This window comes from Podarcis liolepis (genome assembly GCF_965112155.1).
Source record: "Podarcis liolepis genome assembly, chromosome: 2".
Classification (NCBI taxonomy): domain Eukaryota; kingdom Metazoa; phylum Chordata; class Lepidosauria; order Squamata; family Lacertidae; genus Podarcis; species Podarcis liolepis.
In genome coordinates, this window is record NC_139555.1 from 123495141 (window position 1) to 123511423 (window position 16283).

The window sequence follows — 16283 nt, forward strand, 5'->3', positions numbered from 1 at the left end:
AACCCCATGACCCTGAGATTAAGAGTCGGATGCTCTACGGACTGAGGGCTGGGGGAATGTCCTCTGGCTGAAACCCTGAACCCCTGCTGCCAGTGTATCTGAAGAAGTGTGCATGCACACGAAAGCTCATACCAAGAACTAACTTAGTTGGTCTTTAAGGTGCTGCTGGAAGGAATTTTTTTACCCTGCTGCCAGTGAGGGGAAAGAGAGGAGGAGGAATGGAGGCAGCCGTGTTACAGCTCCAGGATGGCAGAGGGAAAAGGAAAGGGGTGTTTTTAAAGGTGGTGGGAAGAAGATCTTCTTTCAGGCTTGACTCCACTTTCCTCACATGGCAAGGTTCAGGAGCCAGGCGCTCCTCTTTTATTATGGAAACGGCATATGGGAGCTCCACACCTGTTGTTGTTGTTTAGTCGTTTAGTCGTGTCCGACTCTTCGTGACCCCATGGACCAGAGCACGCCAGGCACTCCTGTCTTCCACTGCCTCCCGGAGCTTGGTCAAACTCATGCTGGTAGCTTCAAGAACCTCTGTCATCCCCTTCTCCTTGTGCCCTCCATCTTTCCCAGCATCAGGGTCTTTTCCAGGGAGTCTTCTCTTCTCATGAGGTGGCCAAAGTATTGGAACCTCAGCTTCACGATCTGTCCTTCCAGTGAGCACTCAGGGCTGATTTCCTTCAGAATGGATAGGTTTGATCTTCTTGCAGTCCATGGGACTCTTAAGAGTTTCCTCCAGCACCATAATTCAAAAGCACCCAATTTTTTTGGCGATCAGCCTTCTTTATGGTCCAGCTCTCACTTCCATACATCACTAATGGGAAAACCATAGCTTTAACTATACGGACCTTTGTTGGCAAGGTTATGTCTCTACTTTTCACCCCTTTTACCCCTTCATGGATCACTGCCTTGCTGTGGCGAAGGGGCTTGAATAACTCAGAGAAGCTATGAACTATGCCGAGCAGGGCACCAAGATGAACAGGTCATAGTGGAGAGTTTTGACCAAACGTGATCCACCTGGAGGAGGAACCGGCAAGCCACTCCAGTATCCCTGCCAAGAAAACTCAATGGACAAAGACAACAGGCTCCACACCTAGGCTGCCTTATCATTCACCAGGAAAATATATTGGGCAGGAAAATGCCTGCAGGGCCTCTGAGTCTGCCTTTGTTTCTATCTCCCTCCCTCCCTCGAACCTGCAGCTTCTGAGATCTTCAATCCAAGAGAGGATGGAAGGAGGAAGATGGACGGTTGACCTGGTCCAGCTGTCTCCTGCATCCCTCCAAGCAACCTTTGAATGTTCCCTCCCAGGACCCTCAGAGATATCTGGTGAGATGGGGGCATGGAAGAATGCTGGGAGTGAGAAGTTTCCCTTGCAAGAAAACGAGGAAGGCTGCAGGGCCAGAGCTCCTGGCTGGCAGAGATTAAAGATAGGCAGGAAAGGAATGTTTTTAATGGTGGTGTGAAGAAGATCTTCTTTTAGGCATGACTCCAGGTTTCTTCTCTGGTGGGTCTCAGGAGAAAGACACCCCACTTTTACCATGGAAACTGTGAGTAGGAGCTCCACACATGGGGAGGCTCCCACAGCCTAGTTGGTAGCCCCACCTTGGACAAAAGATTCCTGCATTGCAGGGGGTTGGACTAGATGGCCCTCGTGGTCCCTTCCAACTCTACAATTTTATGGTTCATCCAGGATTGATTTGACCCACTGGGGTGAGAATCTGTGTCCATTTTCACAGCATCTCTCCTGCAAGAACCGTTTCAATATCTTCCATTGCTTACATCTCATAGACAAAGCGTGGGGCGATGTGACTCAGAGAACATTGAAGTCGGCATGGAAGGAATTGTGGCCGGCAGATGTTCCTGAAGCTGTATTTCAGGATGTTGAAGGAGATGCTCCTGTTGTTGAGGATATTGTGTCTCTGGGAAAGTCCATGGGCTTGCAGGTGAGTAGTGATGATGTGGAGGAGTTAGTGGAGGAGCACAAGACTGAGCTCACCACAGAAGAACTTCAAGACATTCTGACGGAGCAGCAACAGGCGGCAACTGAAGAATTGTCTTCCGAGGAGGAGGAGAGGAGAGAAAGTGTTTCTACTGCACCGATCCAAGAAATGTGTGCTAAATGGGCTGAAGTGCAAACTTTTGTTGAGAAATACCACCCTGATAAAGCTGCTGTAAGTCGTGCCACTAAGACCTTGCCTGTTGGAGTCTCTCCCCTCACAGTTCTTCCTTCAGGAACAGTTCCCTTATGAGGACTCCTAGGGTCGGAGGGTGGGGCATAGACTCAGCATCAGAGGTAGCTGAGATAATAGCAGTATGAATAGCCCTTATGCCATCTGCTGTAAAGGTGGTGAGTCAGTGCTAGACTGATTGCCGGCGTCCACTTAATTCTGTTGCCTGCAGTCACACCTAAGCTTGCATTAGAGAAGGTTTTGGAGAAGAATTGTTAAATACTGGGCCTACTAGTACCATTGTTGGAGGTAAATGACCACTTTCAGTATTATGGCCCACCTCAAACTACATAAAAAAATTCCTTCCAGTAGCACCTTAAAGACCAACTAAGTTAGTTCTTGGTATGAGCTTTCGTGTGCATGCACACTTCTTCAAGGTGCTACTGGAAGGAATTTTTTTATTTTGACTATGGCAGACCAACACGGCTACCTATCTGTAACTCAAACTACATGACAAACTTATATGCAAATCATAAGAGCTTGGAGGATGGAGTAGGACACAAAAAGGAGCGATCAGATCTGGTGGAACACTCTGTCACAAGAGACCAGGGCCCTACGGGACTTGACATCTTTCCGCAGGGCCTGCAAGACAGAGCTGTTCCACCAGGCCTTTGGCCAAGGCACAGCCTGACCCCCTCCTTTGGTAGTTCTTCACAGAACTCTAGCCCAATGGTTGCCATCAATTTGATTTGAACTGATTTTATAAGGAATTGATTTTAGAATGCTGTATTATTTTACTGTTGTTAGCCGCTCTGAGCCTGGCTTTGGCTGGGGAGGGTGGGATATAAATAAAAATTATTATTAGTAGTATTACTATTATTATTATTATTATTATTATTATTATGGAATGTCTCCCCATCCTTCCCCCCCCCCTTTTAGCCACCCTGAACAATTGCGAAGCCACAGCTCACGTGGTTTCCTTGCTCACCCTGAACTTTAAATCAGGGGTCAGCAAACTTTTCCAGCTGTGGGCCGGTCCACTGTCCCTCAGACCTTGTGGGGGGCCGGACTATATTTTGAAAAAAGAAATTGAATGAATTCCTATGCCCCACATATAACCCAGAGATGCATTTTTTTAAAAAAGCACGCATTCTACTCATGCAAAAACACCAGGCAGGTCCCACAAATAACCCAGAGATGCATTTTAAATAAAAGCACACATTCTACTCATGTAAAAACACGCTAAGCCGCTTCTGGCGAACCAGAGCAGCACATGGAAACGCCGTTTACCTTCCCGCCAGGGCAGTACCTATTTATCTACTTGCACTTTGACGTGCTTTCGAACTGCTAGGTTGGCAGGAGCTGGGACCGAGCAATGAGAGCTCACCCCGTCGCGGCGATTTGAACCGCCGACCTTCCGATCGCAAGTCCTAGACTGTGGTTTAGACCACAGCGCCACCCACGTCCCTTAGTTTGCCTACCCATGCTCTAAATCATTCCTGAACGATTTTTAAAGCACAGGAGCCAGTACCGATCCACGAAAGAATATAATTGCTCTTCTATATCCTCGGTAACTGTATTCCGTAATATTTTCTTGCAATGTTCCCAGTATATTGATTAAGCTCACTAGCCTGTAATTTCAGGTTATAAGCCAATAAAAACTCCCCTCACCCCAGTGGAAGAATGATACACAGTGCCATAATTTTTCCTTCTTCTTCCAGGATCTGATCATCTTTGAGGAGGTGGCTGTGTTTTTCACGGAGGAGGAATGGGCTCTGCTGGATCCAGGCCAAAGAGCTCTGCACAGGGAAGTCATGGAGGAGAATTATGGGATGCTGGCCTTTCTCAGTATGGACACCTTGTTTCCTTGACAGATAGGCACTGAAAGGATGGGATTACTTTATGTCCCGTTGATCCCTACGCTGTTGCTCTTATAAATGGTTGTGCTTCTTACTCCTTAATTTAAAGAAAACAAAAGAGATTATTGTGGACTTTAGGAAATGTAAATTGAATATTCAGCCACTTATTATTGAGGGGAAGTGCGTGCAACAGGTCTCGGTGCTTCGATTTCTGGGAATGGAGTTGAGAGAGGACCTAACCTGGGGAGAAAACAGCAAAGACCTGATGAAGAGAGCACAGCAGAGGTTATATTTTCTGAGAATCCTCCAGAAAAGCAATCTCTCAAAGGACCTGTTGATGGCATTTTACCATTGTACTGTGGAGAGTGTATTAACTTATGGTCTGTGCGTGTGGTTTGAGAGCTGCACGGTCAGGGGGGAAACAATGCTGTCCAGGGTTGTAAAGACTGCGGAGAGAATAATTGGGTGCACTCTTCCCACCTTGGATCAAATCTGTGCTGCCAGGTGCCATAAGAAAGCTGCAGAGATAGCGCAGGATAGTGCGTACCCCGGAAATGATCTCTTTCAGCTTTTGCCTTCTAGAAGAAGGTACAGGATTATAAAGACTAGGACTAGCTGCCTGAGAAACAGTTTCTACCCAAATGCAATTCTGGTTTTAAACGCAGTATAAGGAGTCTCTATAGGAGTATATTGTAATTTAAAATGGGGTTTCAGAGTTTTTAGGGGTTTTTGAATGTTTTGTGTAGATTTTTTCAATTTCATTGTTCTGTATGGAACAAGGACAATAAAGTTACCGTATGGTATTGCTCTGGGTGTTTGGGGAGTCTAGCTCAGTGGGAGAACAGCTGCTCTGCATGCAGAAGGTTCAGTTTCTAGTGGGAAAGGCCTTTCTCTGGCTCGTATCCTGGACATTCAGCTCCTAATCTGAGCAGCTGTGGCTGGTCTGGAGGTACAAAACGTCACCCCTGAGAGATGAGTTTCCTCTGGACTTGAGGGCTTTTTGATGCAAGCTCTTGAAATATGCCCATTCCACCCATCATCCGCCACTGTCCCTGGACCAAACACTACCCTCGCTGTTGCCACTGCTCCCAAGGGCCAGGCAAGGATAACTGGCTGAAGAGTCAGGAGATCTGCACTCCACCGCTGCTGCTGCTGCCTTTGGGGAAAACCCAGAGTTCAGTGTTTAGACCACCATCTTTGCAGGTAGAAATTCCTAGGTTCAGTCCTGTCCTTGTGATCACCAAAGTCCCGTTCTGAAACCCTGCAAAGGGATATGAAGGCACATCTGTCGAGTGGGATATTGGCCAGCATAGAATTCATATTGTCCTCCTGGAGGGCAGCATATTCAGAAGGTAAACTCAGTTTCAGGTGTGCATAAATAAAAGTGGGGAATGTAGACATGCAATAATAATATACCCATACAAACGGTCAAACAAGCGCAAAATCCTTTGTTTTCTGCTGGAAATTCAAAAATGTTTTCTTTTTCTCAACCCTCACCCCAGATGATGGGCAGAATAATGGGGGTTCTATGCTGTCGTCAGAAACCCCTGCGGCGGAATGGTTGCAAATCAAAGAAAACGTATAAAACATGGAAAAGAGAAATCCTCACTTTCTCAGGGTGCTAATGTCCTTTAACCCCAAATCCTGCAGGAAGATGAACAAGGAAACAGCCAGAGAATGTGTCTCACGTGTGGGAAAATATTTAGATGTAAATTACACCTAAACAGGCATTACAAGAACACACACAGGGGAGAAACCACTTAAGTGCATAGACTGTTGAAAGAGCTTCTGGTGCCCAATGCAGATTACAGAACACACACAGGGGAGAAACCAATTGAAACATTAGCGGGACTGATATAAACACATGCAGTAAGAAATAATGAAGGGGAAGGTAAGGGGAAATTAGTAAATATATCTGAACTGGTTGTGCGGAAATAAAAATCTTTTGTCTTTCTTGTTGAAATATTTGTAAAAGGTGAAAATGATTTTTTTTAAAAATAAAAAAATATAAGTTATGTTGGATATTTTGTTATGCTGGAGATCTAAAAAAGACTATTAAAAAGAACAAAACTTTGAACTCGAATAATACATTGCCTACTTTTTATGCCTTTTAAGAACGAATTTGTTTAGCGGTGTGGATGGGTACATGGAAAACTTTTCTGTGTGCAAAAGAACATGTCTAGGGGTGCTGAACTGAGTCTTTGACCTGGGTGAAAGAAAGCCTGGTTTCACCCGTGTTTGTCTGGCGGTCTCCACCCCAGTGGCGTAGCGTGGGGGGTGCAGGGGGGGCTGGCTGCACCGGGCGCAAGATCGGGGGGGGGGCATGCTCGCACTCGCAGCTCTCTGCCCCTACTCTAGGGGGCGCAAATTACTTGCCTTGCCCCGGGTGCTGACAACCCACGCTACGCCTCTGTCCACCCCCACCCCATATATTGTGCACCCCGTTCTTCCCAGCTTTTTTCCTTCTGGAATCCACTTGTTTGATGCATTACTCTCTTTTAATATTTTGTTGGAAGCCACCCAGAGTGACTGGGGAAGCACAGCCAGATGGGAAGGGTATAAATAATAAATTATTATCATATAATTCCTAATTGTCAGCAGGAGGCAGGCTGGCCTGTCTTTTTAAAATCAGGCGGCAGGTAATTGAGGCTGGGGGGGGGGGGCATCTCCCAAGCGCCCTCCCTCCTCCTCTCAGCTGTGATTGACATTGCCAATCTAAGCTTGGATTCCTCTTGCTGCTAAAGTTCCTTAGTTGTGTCTGTGAAGTGAATATTGTACAGGTATGAATTTATTATGATTATAATGGAAGTCAAAGAAATCGACACAATAAAAATAATGGAAGTTAGGGAATTCTGGGATAATATCTATAATGAATTCAAGAAATTATTCAGACTCACTTTTTAAAAAAACATCACAGAGATCTTTCTTTTAGGCATTTTACCATTAGAAATTAAAAAAGACACAAGACCACTGTTCATGTGTGCCACCACAGCAGCAAGTCTTCTTGTGGCAAGGAAGTGGGAAAACGAAACAATACCGACAATCACAGATTGGCAGATACTCCTGTTAGAATATTGACAACAAGCAAAACTGACGGGAAGAGTTAGGGGAGTATTGAACCAGAAAATGTTTGGAGAATGGAGAATATTTATAGAAGATCATATTGTACCAACCACACCATATTAGCAGAACCTGAGTGATACTTGTAAACACAACAAATACTGTTTGTGGAGTAGACGGGAACAATATTAAAGAATATAAAACTGTGCGGGGGAAACGACGACAGTATAAACAGTACAATGAGAATGATTGGAAGACTCGTTTTGTCAGAAGTCTTTTTTATTTAAGTGTTTATTTAACTATTAATTAGGAAGATTAAGGGTTTTTTATGCACGTAAATCTGCCTTTTCGTCTTTTTTCTGTATTTTCTTCTTTTTTCTTAAATTTTCTTTTTGTAGTTGAGATTGTAAATTCTCGGTATACGTGTGTAATTTAAATTAATAAAGATTTAAATAATAATAATAATGGAAGTACAAATACAAAAAAAAGGCAGCACAGTATATCTGCAAGAGACTTAAATCAGGTTAGGACCATGAGAAATGCCAATCTTCTAGAGATGGGAGTCCTGTGTACAGTGGTACCTCAGGTTAAGTACTTAGTTCGTTCCGGAGGTCCATTCTTAACCTGAAACTGTTCTTAACCTGAAGCACCACTTTAGCTAATTGTGCCTCCTGCTGCTGCTGCCGCCACACCGCTGGAGCACGATTTCTGTTCTCATCCTGAAGCAAAGTTCTTAACCTGAAGCACTATTTCTGGGTTAGCGGACTCTGTAACCTGAAGCGTCTGTAACATGAGGTACCACTGTATCTGTATTTGTTGTATGCATGATAAAAATCATATCAAACCATGCATGACCCTCCAGAGCCATTAGCACGTGCTATTTTTTCCAGTTAGCGCTAAACTTCAGACCAAATTAAAAGTTGCCAGTCCCATAAGCTTTTCCATTTGGGTGCAAATGAAATTCTGGCCATCAAAAGCATCCACGTTCAAAGTTCCTGGGAGCTGAACCCTTTCAGCTGATTGTGCCATAGATTTTGTAAACAAATCTGTGGTAAAGTTGGGATGGGATACAGTGGTACTTTGGTTTGTAACCGTTTTGGATTACAGTGGTGCCCCGCAAGACGAATGCCTCGCAAGACGGAAAACTCGCTAGACGAAAGAGTTTTCCGTTTTGGAGGTGCTTCGCAAAACGAATCTCCTATGGGCTTGCTTCGCAAGACGAAAATGTCTTGCGAGTTCCTGCTGGTTTTTTTCCTCCCCCCCTTTTTCTAAGCCGCTAAGCCGCTTATCAGCTGATCCGATCAGCAGATATGCTGCTAAAAGCGCTAATAGCGCTAATCCGTCAATGGGCTTGCTTCGCAAGATGAAAAAACCGCTAGACGAAGAGAATCACAGAACGGATTCTTTTTCGTCTTGCGAGGCACCACTGTACAACCATTTAGGATTACAACCATGTCAAACCCGGAAGTGTGTGTCCCTTTTTGGGGATTACAACCTTTTTTTAAAATTACACACACACCCCTTATTTTGGAGACCCCATTGGTGAAAGCGTGCCTTGGGTCACAACCTGTTTTAGTTTACAACCGGACCTCCAGAACGGATTATGGCTGTAAACCAAGGTACCACTGTATTTGAGTATTTTTGGCAATTTCTTCACAAACCATTTCCCACAATTTAAATACCTCTGGGCAGTCCCACCATAAAATTTCACTACATTCTGCTGCATTTCCAGAAGTGAAATCATCATCATCATCATAATTATTATTATTATCATTATCATTATTATTACCTTGATGGGACTCAAGGCAGTTTACATATAATAATAAGAATCACTAAAAACATAGGAAAAAACAATTTTTTTAAAAAAAAAAATAAACACTGATAGTGTGTGTACATCTAGCACATCCATTAAAACGAAACAAATAATTGCAATAAAAACAGCATGGTGACAGCTTTTCATTAAAACAGCACTTCCCAAAAGCCTGCTGGAAAGTCTTCACCTGCCTGCAGAAGGACAAGGAGGAGGGAGCCAGTCTAACTTCTCCAGGAAGGGAGTTCCAAAGATAGGGAGCAACCACTGAGAAGGCCCTCTCCAAGGAGCCTGTGAGGCTGGTGGAGCCAAGAGAAGGGCATCCCTTGAAGACCTCAGAACCTGGGCAGTTTCAAATGAGGGAACACAGTCATTTAGATAGCTTGGACATGAGTCATATATAGTTCAAAACCAGAACTTGTGCCCAAAACAGACTGGTACTCTTGGTGGAGCTGTTGTAACGAGGGAGTCGTATGTTCCCCAGGCTATAACCAGCCCCAGCTGAAAATCTTATAAATCTCTGAAAGTCACAAAATATGCTCTCTTGATGGTTTCTTGCAACACGCAGTCAGTAGCAGTGGTTACATAACTTTATGACCACTACTCCATAGCAATTGTTGTTATACAATTCCATTCACCATATACAGTGGTACCTCGGGTTAAGTACTTAATTCGTTCCAGAGGCCCGTTCTTAACCTGAAACTGTTCTTAATCTGAGGGACCACTTTAGCTAATGGGGCCTCCTGCTGACGCCGCTGCACAATTTCTGTTCTCATCCTGAAGCAAAGTTCTTAACCTGAGGTACTATTTCTGGGTTAGCGGAGTCTGTAACCTGAAGCATATGTAACCTGAAGCGTATGTAACCTGAGGTACCACTGTAGATCGGTTTATGAAGCATTTCTGTATCCTTCTGCTGTGCTGAAGAAGAATTCCACGTAACAGTGGGTATATCCGGAATCACTGTTCACTACGTCTGTTTGTGGACTACTTTGGCAGCGTTGGACGTCATAAAACAAAGCTTTACGGCTTGTTTTCACCAGATAAGAATCTGACCCATTGCTTCTTTCAGAAACTTGCATAGTCTACAAAGACTTTCAGAGACTTATAAGACTGTCATTTGGTTCTATGTTTTCAAGAGAATCCATCAAGAGTGCATATTTTGTGACTTTCAGAGATGTATAAGATTTCTGTTTATTTGGTTTTGCAGAGAGTGCATTTCATATATTTCATACTGTTCAGTGTTCTGTATAGATTATATAAAGGGTTTATATTGACATTTCATTGTACTTGGTCATTGTGTTGCCTTGGATATTACGATAATTGTTTGCAACACAGGGGTTTAACTGTTTGGTTACCAGCTGAAAATCTGGCTGCTGATATTTGAGTCAGTTGAAGTTTTGGAGCACTTTTCAAAGGCAGTGCCCATTCCAGTTATTGAACCTGGATGTAACTAAAGCATATGTCACTGTGGCCAAATCACTCCTCTTGTAACATAGAAATTAGCCATATTCTTTACATGTATAGGGTTTCTTTCCTCCAAGGGTTCTCAGATGTTGAAGAAGGCTGGTGCTCACATGGCTTTTTCCACACTTCGTACCTTCCCATAACTTTGCCACTGTGTCTTTTAGTGTTTAGGAAGTCTTCCAATGTCCACACCCCATGCAGTTTTACGGGTTTTCGCCTGTGTGAGTTTTCTGAAGTCCCGAAAGGCTTGCTTTGTCATCAAAGCTTTTCCCACACCATTTTTTCTCTCCTGTATGTATTCTCTGATGTCTAGCAAGCCTACTGTTTGCACTGAAACTCTTTCCACACACTGCGCATTTAAATGGTTTCTCGCCTGTGTGCGTTCTCTGATGTAAAGTAAGAGCACTGCTGTCAATAAAGCACTTTCCACACTCCATACATTTATACGGCTTCTTTCCCGTGTGTGTTTTTTGATGTCTGCTAAGGTTACTACTCAGACTGAAGCTTTTCCCGCACACCGTGCATTTAAAGGGTCTCTCCCCTGTGTGGGTCCTTTGATGTAAAGTAAGGCCACTGCTGTCGTTGAAGCACTTCCCACAGCTGACACATCTGTACGGCTTCTCCCCTGTGTGTGTTCTCTGATGTGTCGTCAGGCTACTGCTCTGACTAAAGCTTTTCCCACACTCCACACACTTAAACGGCTTCTCCTCTGTGTGCATTCTCTGATGTGAAGTAAAGCTACTACGAGCACTGAAGCTTTTCCCACACTCAATGCATGTATACGGTTTCTCCCCCGTGTGGATTCTCCGATGTGAAGTAAGGCTGCTGCTGCTACGGAAGCACTTTCCGCACTCGGTACACTGACATGGCTTTTCTCCCGTGTGTGTTCTTTGATGTAACATCAGGTTACCGCTCTGACTGAAGCTCTTTCCACACTCCTTGCATTTAAATGGCTTTTCCCCTCTGTGGATTCTCTGATGTTTAGTAAGGCTACTGACCTCAATGAAGCTCTTTCCACACTCGACGCATTTAAATGGTTTCTCCTCTGTGTGTGTTCTTTGGTGTAAAAGGAGGCTACTCCTCACACAAAAGCTCTTTCCACAATTCATGCAAGCATACGGTTTCTCCTCTGCATGGGTGGCTTGATGTCGAGTGAGGCTACTGCTGTCACTGAAGCACTTCCCGCACTCCATACATTTATACAGCTTCTCACCTGTATGTGTGTTTTTATGTCTAGTAAGGTTGCTTCTCAGATTGAAGCTCTTCCCACACTCGGTGCATGTATAAGGTTTCTCTCCTGTGTGGATTCTGCAATGTATATTTAAGTTCGATTGATGTCTAAATGTTTTCCCACACACCAGGCATGTTTTTCTGCTGTTCCTTTTGTGATCTTCCTGTTGGATCAGGGTTTCCTCGACAACAGCACTCTGGGAAGCAGGGACCTCCTCCCTCCTATCCTCTGAGTGGTTTCTCTCATCCCTTTTTGGTCCTCTTTGATTTCCAAGTATCTTTTTTCCTGCTTCATGCTCGGCTTTTTCCAGTGACACCAAATATTTTTCCATATATTTCTCACTGCTCAATGCAGCATTTCCTGGGGGTTGAGGAAAAAAATATACGTATGAACTTCAAGGTAGAAACATGGGATATTATCACAGGTTGACCCCAATTTGCTGCTTCTCTGATATTAATAATAATAATAATAATAATAATAATAATAATAATAATAATACTACCCCGCCCATCTGTCTGGATTTCCCCAGCCACTCTGGGCGGCTTCCAACAGAACACCAAAATACAATAACCTATTAAACAGTGAGGGAACAGCCAGAAGGCCATTGGAGTCAGTTATCAATGTCCAGTTTGTATGATGGGGGTGGAGACACTTCTTCAGGTATACAAAGCTGAAGCCATTTAGGGCTTTAAAGTTGGCACCAAACTTTGAATTGTGCTCGGAAACGTACTGGGAGCCAATATAGGTCTTTCAGGACCGGTGTTATGTGGTCTCGGCGGCCGCCCCCAGTCACCAGTCTAGCTGCCGCATTCTGGATTAGTTGTAGTTTCCAGGTCACCTTCAAAGGTAGCCCCACATAGAGCGCCAGGTCCAGCGCCGAGGGCCTTCTGGCGGTTCCCTAGCGAGAGGTCAAGTTACATGGAACCAGGCAGAGGGCTTTCTCAGTAACGGCACCCGCCCTGTGGAACACCCTTCCACCAGATGTCAAAGAGAAAAACAACTACCAGACTTTTAGAAGACATCTGAAGGCAGCCCTGTTTAGGGGAGTTTTTAATGTTTTTTTAATATTCTGTTGGGAGCCGCCCAAAGCAGCTGGGGAAACCTAGCCAAATAGGCGGGGTACAAATGATAAATGGGGAATATGCCCCAAACATCTTGCAATCAAGGAATGGGGGTAGGGCGGGGGGAATGTGTCCTTACCTAGAGAGGACTGTGTCTCATAATTCGGCTCCATGATCTTTGGTCTGGATCCAGCAGGACCCAATACCTCTTCGGTGAAATGCACAGCCACCTCTTTGACCCTGAAAAAAGAGAATATACAGATTTTTTCTTCTCCCTCTCTCCCAACACTAGAGCTCAGGAGCACCCCATGAAGCTGAACGTTGGAAGATTTAGGGAAAAGAAAGGAAGCACTTCTTCATGAAGCACAAACTATGGAACTTGCTCCCATCAGGAGGCAAACATGGCCAGGAACTCCCTTTTTTATTTAAGAGTCTGATGAAACTAAATATTATGGGAGGTATCATGTAAACACTCTATGAGTTCGCGTGGGCGTAGCCAGGATTTATTTCAGGGGGAATAAGCAGGGAATAAGGGGGCCAGAAGTGAGTTATCTGTGATGCAATTGGTCAGTTAGTTAAGCATTTTTATTTATTTACTTGATTTAGGGGGAACAGTTGCAGCCCCCTGGCTAAGCCTATGTGAGCTCTCTAAAAACAGCACAGGCCAGCATGTCAACCCTTACTTCAAGAAGACATCTGAAGGCAGTTCTGCTTAGGGAAGTTTTTAATGTTTGATCTTTTATTGCTTTTTTAGTAATATTCTGTTGGGAGCCACCCAGAGTGGCTAGGGAAACCCAACCACATGGGCGGGGTATAAATAAATTGTTCTTGTTGTCCTCACCCCACTCCCAAATGCTAATTCCTCTTCACCAATGCATCTGGTGATTAGTCGCACCAACAGGGTAAAGAACAGCTTCTATCCGCGGGCTGTTAGGCTGCTGAATGAAAAGATAACAACAGGGCAACTGACTTTCAGGTTTATTGGGTGTGCGTCAGTAAACGAGGGGAATTAAGACTAAGAGAGCTGAGTGGGGGGTGCTCATGTAATCTCACTGTATACAAGTTGTATAAGTGACAATACAGTGGTGCCCCGCAAGACGAATGCCTCGCAAGACGGAAAACCCGCTAGACGAAAGGGTTTTCCGTTTTTGAGCTGCTTCGCAAGACGATTTTCCCTATGGGCTTGCTTTGCAAGATGAAAACGTCTTGCGAGTGTTCTGATTTTTTCCCGCTTCCCCCCCTTTTTCTAAGCCGCTAATAGCCTTTTAGCCGCTAATCCGCTAAGCTTTAATAGCCGCTAAGCCTTTAATAGCCGCTAAGCCTTTAATAGCACTAATCCGCTAATAGGGTTGCTTCGCAAGAGGAAAAAACCGCTAGACGAAGAGACTCGCGGAACGGATTAATTTCGTCTTGCGAGGCACCACTGTAAAGTATTTCAATTTTCAATTTCAATCTGGTCCCCCTACCCAAGCTGAATATGCCCCTGGGGATATTGAGTGGCTTCCAAGAGGATTTTGCCGTGTGCAATTTCTGCAGCAGTTTGTCCCACACCTTGCAGCCGAATTGCATAGATCAGACCCCACACCCTGAGGCATGGGCGTAGCCAGGATTTATGTTGAGGGGGTGGGGAGCCGGAGACACACACACACACACACACACACACCCTGTCATCTTCCTCGGCCTGGCTATTGCCTAGCAGATTTGGAATGAAAAGTCTCCAACGGTGTTGTTTCAAATTGCTTCCTTTTGACCCCAAATTGCTCCTAAACCTATCTACAATTTTTGTGGCTTTAAAGATGAAAGGGAACTTTTTACAAATCATTTTAAAAGACAACTGGACTCCATGGCAGGTTTTGAATAAACATGCACAGATTTATTGAGGGTTAATATAGTAGACAGATAAGGCTGTATACAATTTTACAGTTACAGATAGGTAGCCGTGTTGGTCTGCCATAGTCAAAATAAAAAAATTCCTTCTAGTAGCACCTTAAAGACCAACTAAGTTAGTTCTTCGTATGAGCTTTCGTGTGCATGCAACGCATTCAACGTATTCAGATACGTTGAAAAACGTATCTGAAGAAGTGTGCATGCACATGAAAGCTCATACCAAGAACTAACTTAGTTGGTCTTTAAGGTGCTACTGGAAGGAATTTTACAATTTTACAGTATGCAGAGAATAATATGAGTTGAGAAATCAGAGAGAGGAGCTGAGGAAAGTCTGGGGGGAGGGGGGGAGGGTTTGTTGGGGAGGTGGGAGGAGAAAAAGGGGGAATAATGAAGATGATTTTTTAAAATAATTTGTTATGTTGAAATTGTTAATAATTTTTTTAAAAAAGCCACCTATCTACAATTTCTACTTCTAGTTAAGTATTTTTATTTATTTACTCGATTTAGGGGGGCGGGGCGCAGCTGCAACCCCTCCTGGCTATGCCTATGGAGTGGGGGGGTTCTTTCCTCCTTCCCCCTAACCCCCACGCCACCCCCATGCATTGCACCTCTTTGTCCTCTGCGCGCTCCAGCCTCCCTCTCGCCAAGACTCGTCCTCTCTCATTGCATATGGAGGGACTTCCAACAGCCCCACTCCCCTTGCCACGGCAGCTTCCTGCCTCTCTAGGAAACCACAGCTCGGCTCGGCTGTCCAGTGGGAGGACTGAGAGACAGGAGCTACTTGCACCCCCTTTCCTCTTGCTACTCCCTTGACGTTGTGCAGGGGTGAGCAAACCTTTGGGGGGGATCCACTGTCCTTCAGACCTTGTGGGGGACAGACTATTTTGGAGGGGGGAATGAACAAATTCCTATGCCCCACAAATATCCCAGAGATGCATTTTAAATAAAAGGACACATTCTACTCATGTAAAAAAACGCTGATTCCCGGACCCTCCGCTGGACGGATTTAGAAGGCGATTGGGCCGGATCCTGCCCCCGGGATTTAGTTTGCCTATCCATGCGCTGGAGGCTGCAGAAAGCAACGCTGGTGGGGGGGGGCACATCTGGCCAGGCTTTCCCCATCCTGCGCTGCGATTCCTCTGAACTGCAGGGGGTTGGACTAGATGGCCCTCGGTGTCCCTTCCAACTCTGCAATTCTACGATCATGCGACGTTTCCAGCTCTCTTCCTTCTCGGGAGATTTGGGGAGCCTGCAAAAGGACTCTCCAGCTGCAGCGCTTAAAAACAGCACAGGGGAAGATCGCAGGTGCCTCCGCCTCCTCCCCAGGCTGCTTCGCCTCCAGGAATGTGCCCTTTCCCTCCCAAGCTGAATAACACCCCCCACCCAGGGGAGACTGAGCTGTGCATGGGAGAGGGACCCAAAGGTGATCTTGCAATGCAAACGCTGCGCCACTTTGAAGATCCCCTATGATCCTTTGCACAGGGGCATTTCCAGCTCTCTCTCCACCATTTGGGGAACGTGCCCCCCCCCGCACCCTTAACTCTCCCTGCGCTAAAATACAACACCGGGATGTGTGGGGGCTGGATGAATCCTCAGCAAGCCTTCATGGAGGAACCGAGCGCCAGATGGACGCGAAAGGAGATGTACGGTATTTTTCTTCTTCCCCACATTAAATGGGGGGAAGTTGCAACCAGTGGTAGGCAAAGGGGAGGGGGGGCACTCGGTCCTCCACTGGGCGACTGACCCGGCCG

At 45.2% G+C, this 16283-nt stretch overlaps 2 protein-coding genes across 4 annotated transcripts in view; one reads left to right on the forward strand and one right to left on the reverse strand.

The window, feature by feature from the left end:
* Positions 1-3703: 3703 nt before the first annotated feature.
* The window catches only part of LOC310701855 (uncharacterized protein), a 45524-nt gene continuing 32944 nt past the window's right edge, over positions 3704-16283 (forward strand). For both annotated transcript variants that reach the window (XR_014523117.1, XM_083493307.1), the window contains exon 1: positions 3704-4008. Coding sequence is in view for 1 of the 2 variants with exons in the window: in XM_083493307.1 (XP_083349433.1) it covers positions 3975-4008 (34 nt within the window). In the remaining variant the exon portion in view is untranslated. The remainder of the gene's footprint in view (positions 4009-16283) is intronic.
* Positions 8948-16103, reverse strand: LOC310701563 (uncharacterized protein). 2 transcript variants are annotated; one of them, XR_014523068.1, is made up of 4 exons: positions 15141-16103; positions 12785-12885; positions 10330-11944; positions 8948-10262 (listed from the first exon to the last, which is right to left on the reverse strand). XR_014523068.1 is itself a non-coding variant. In XM_083492665.1 (3 exons), exons 1-3 carry the CDS (start codon positions 15194-15196, stop codon positions 10557-10559), a joined length of 1545 nt encoding a protein of 514 aa, XP_083348791.1. In that variant the 5' UTR covers positions 15197-16103; the 3' UTR covers positions 8948-10556. The 2 variants fall into 2 exon arrangements, 1 of the variants encoding a protein (XP_083348791.1); XM_083492665.1 differs by having other exon boundaries at positions 8948-11944.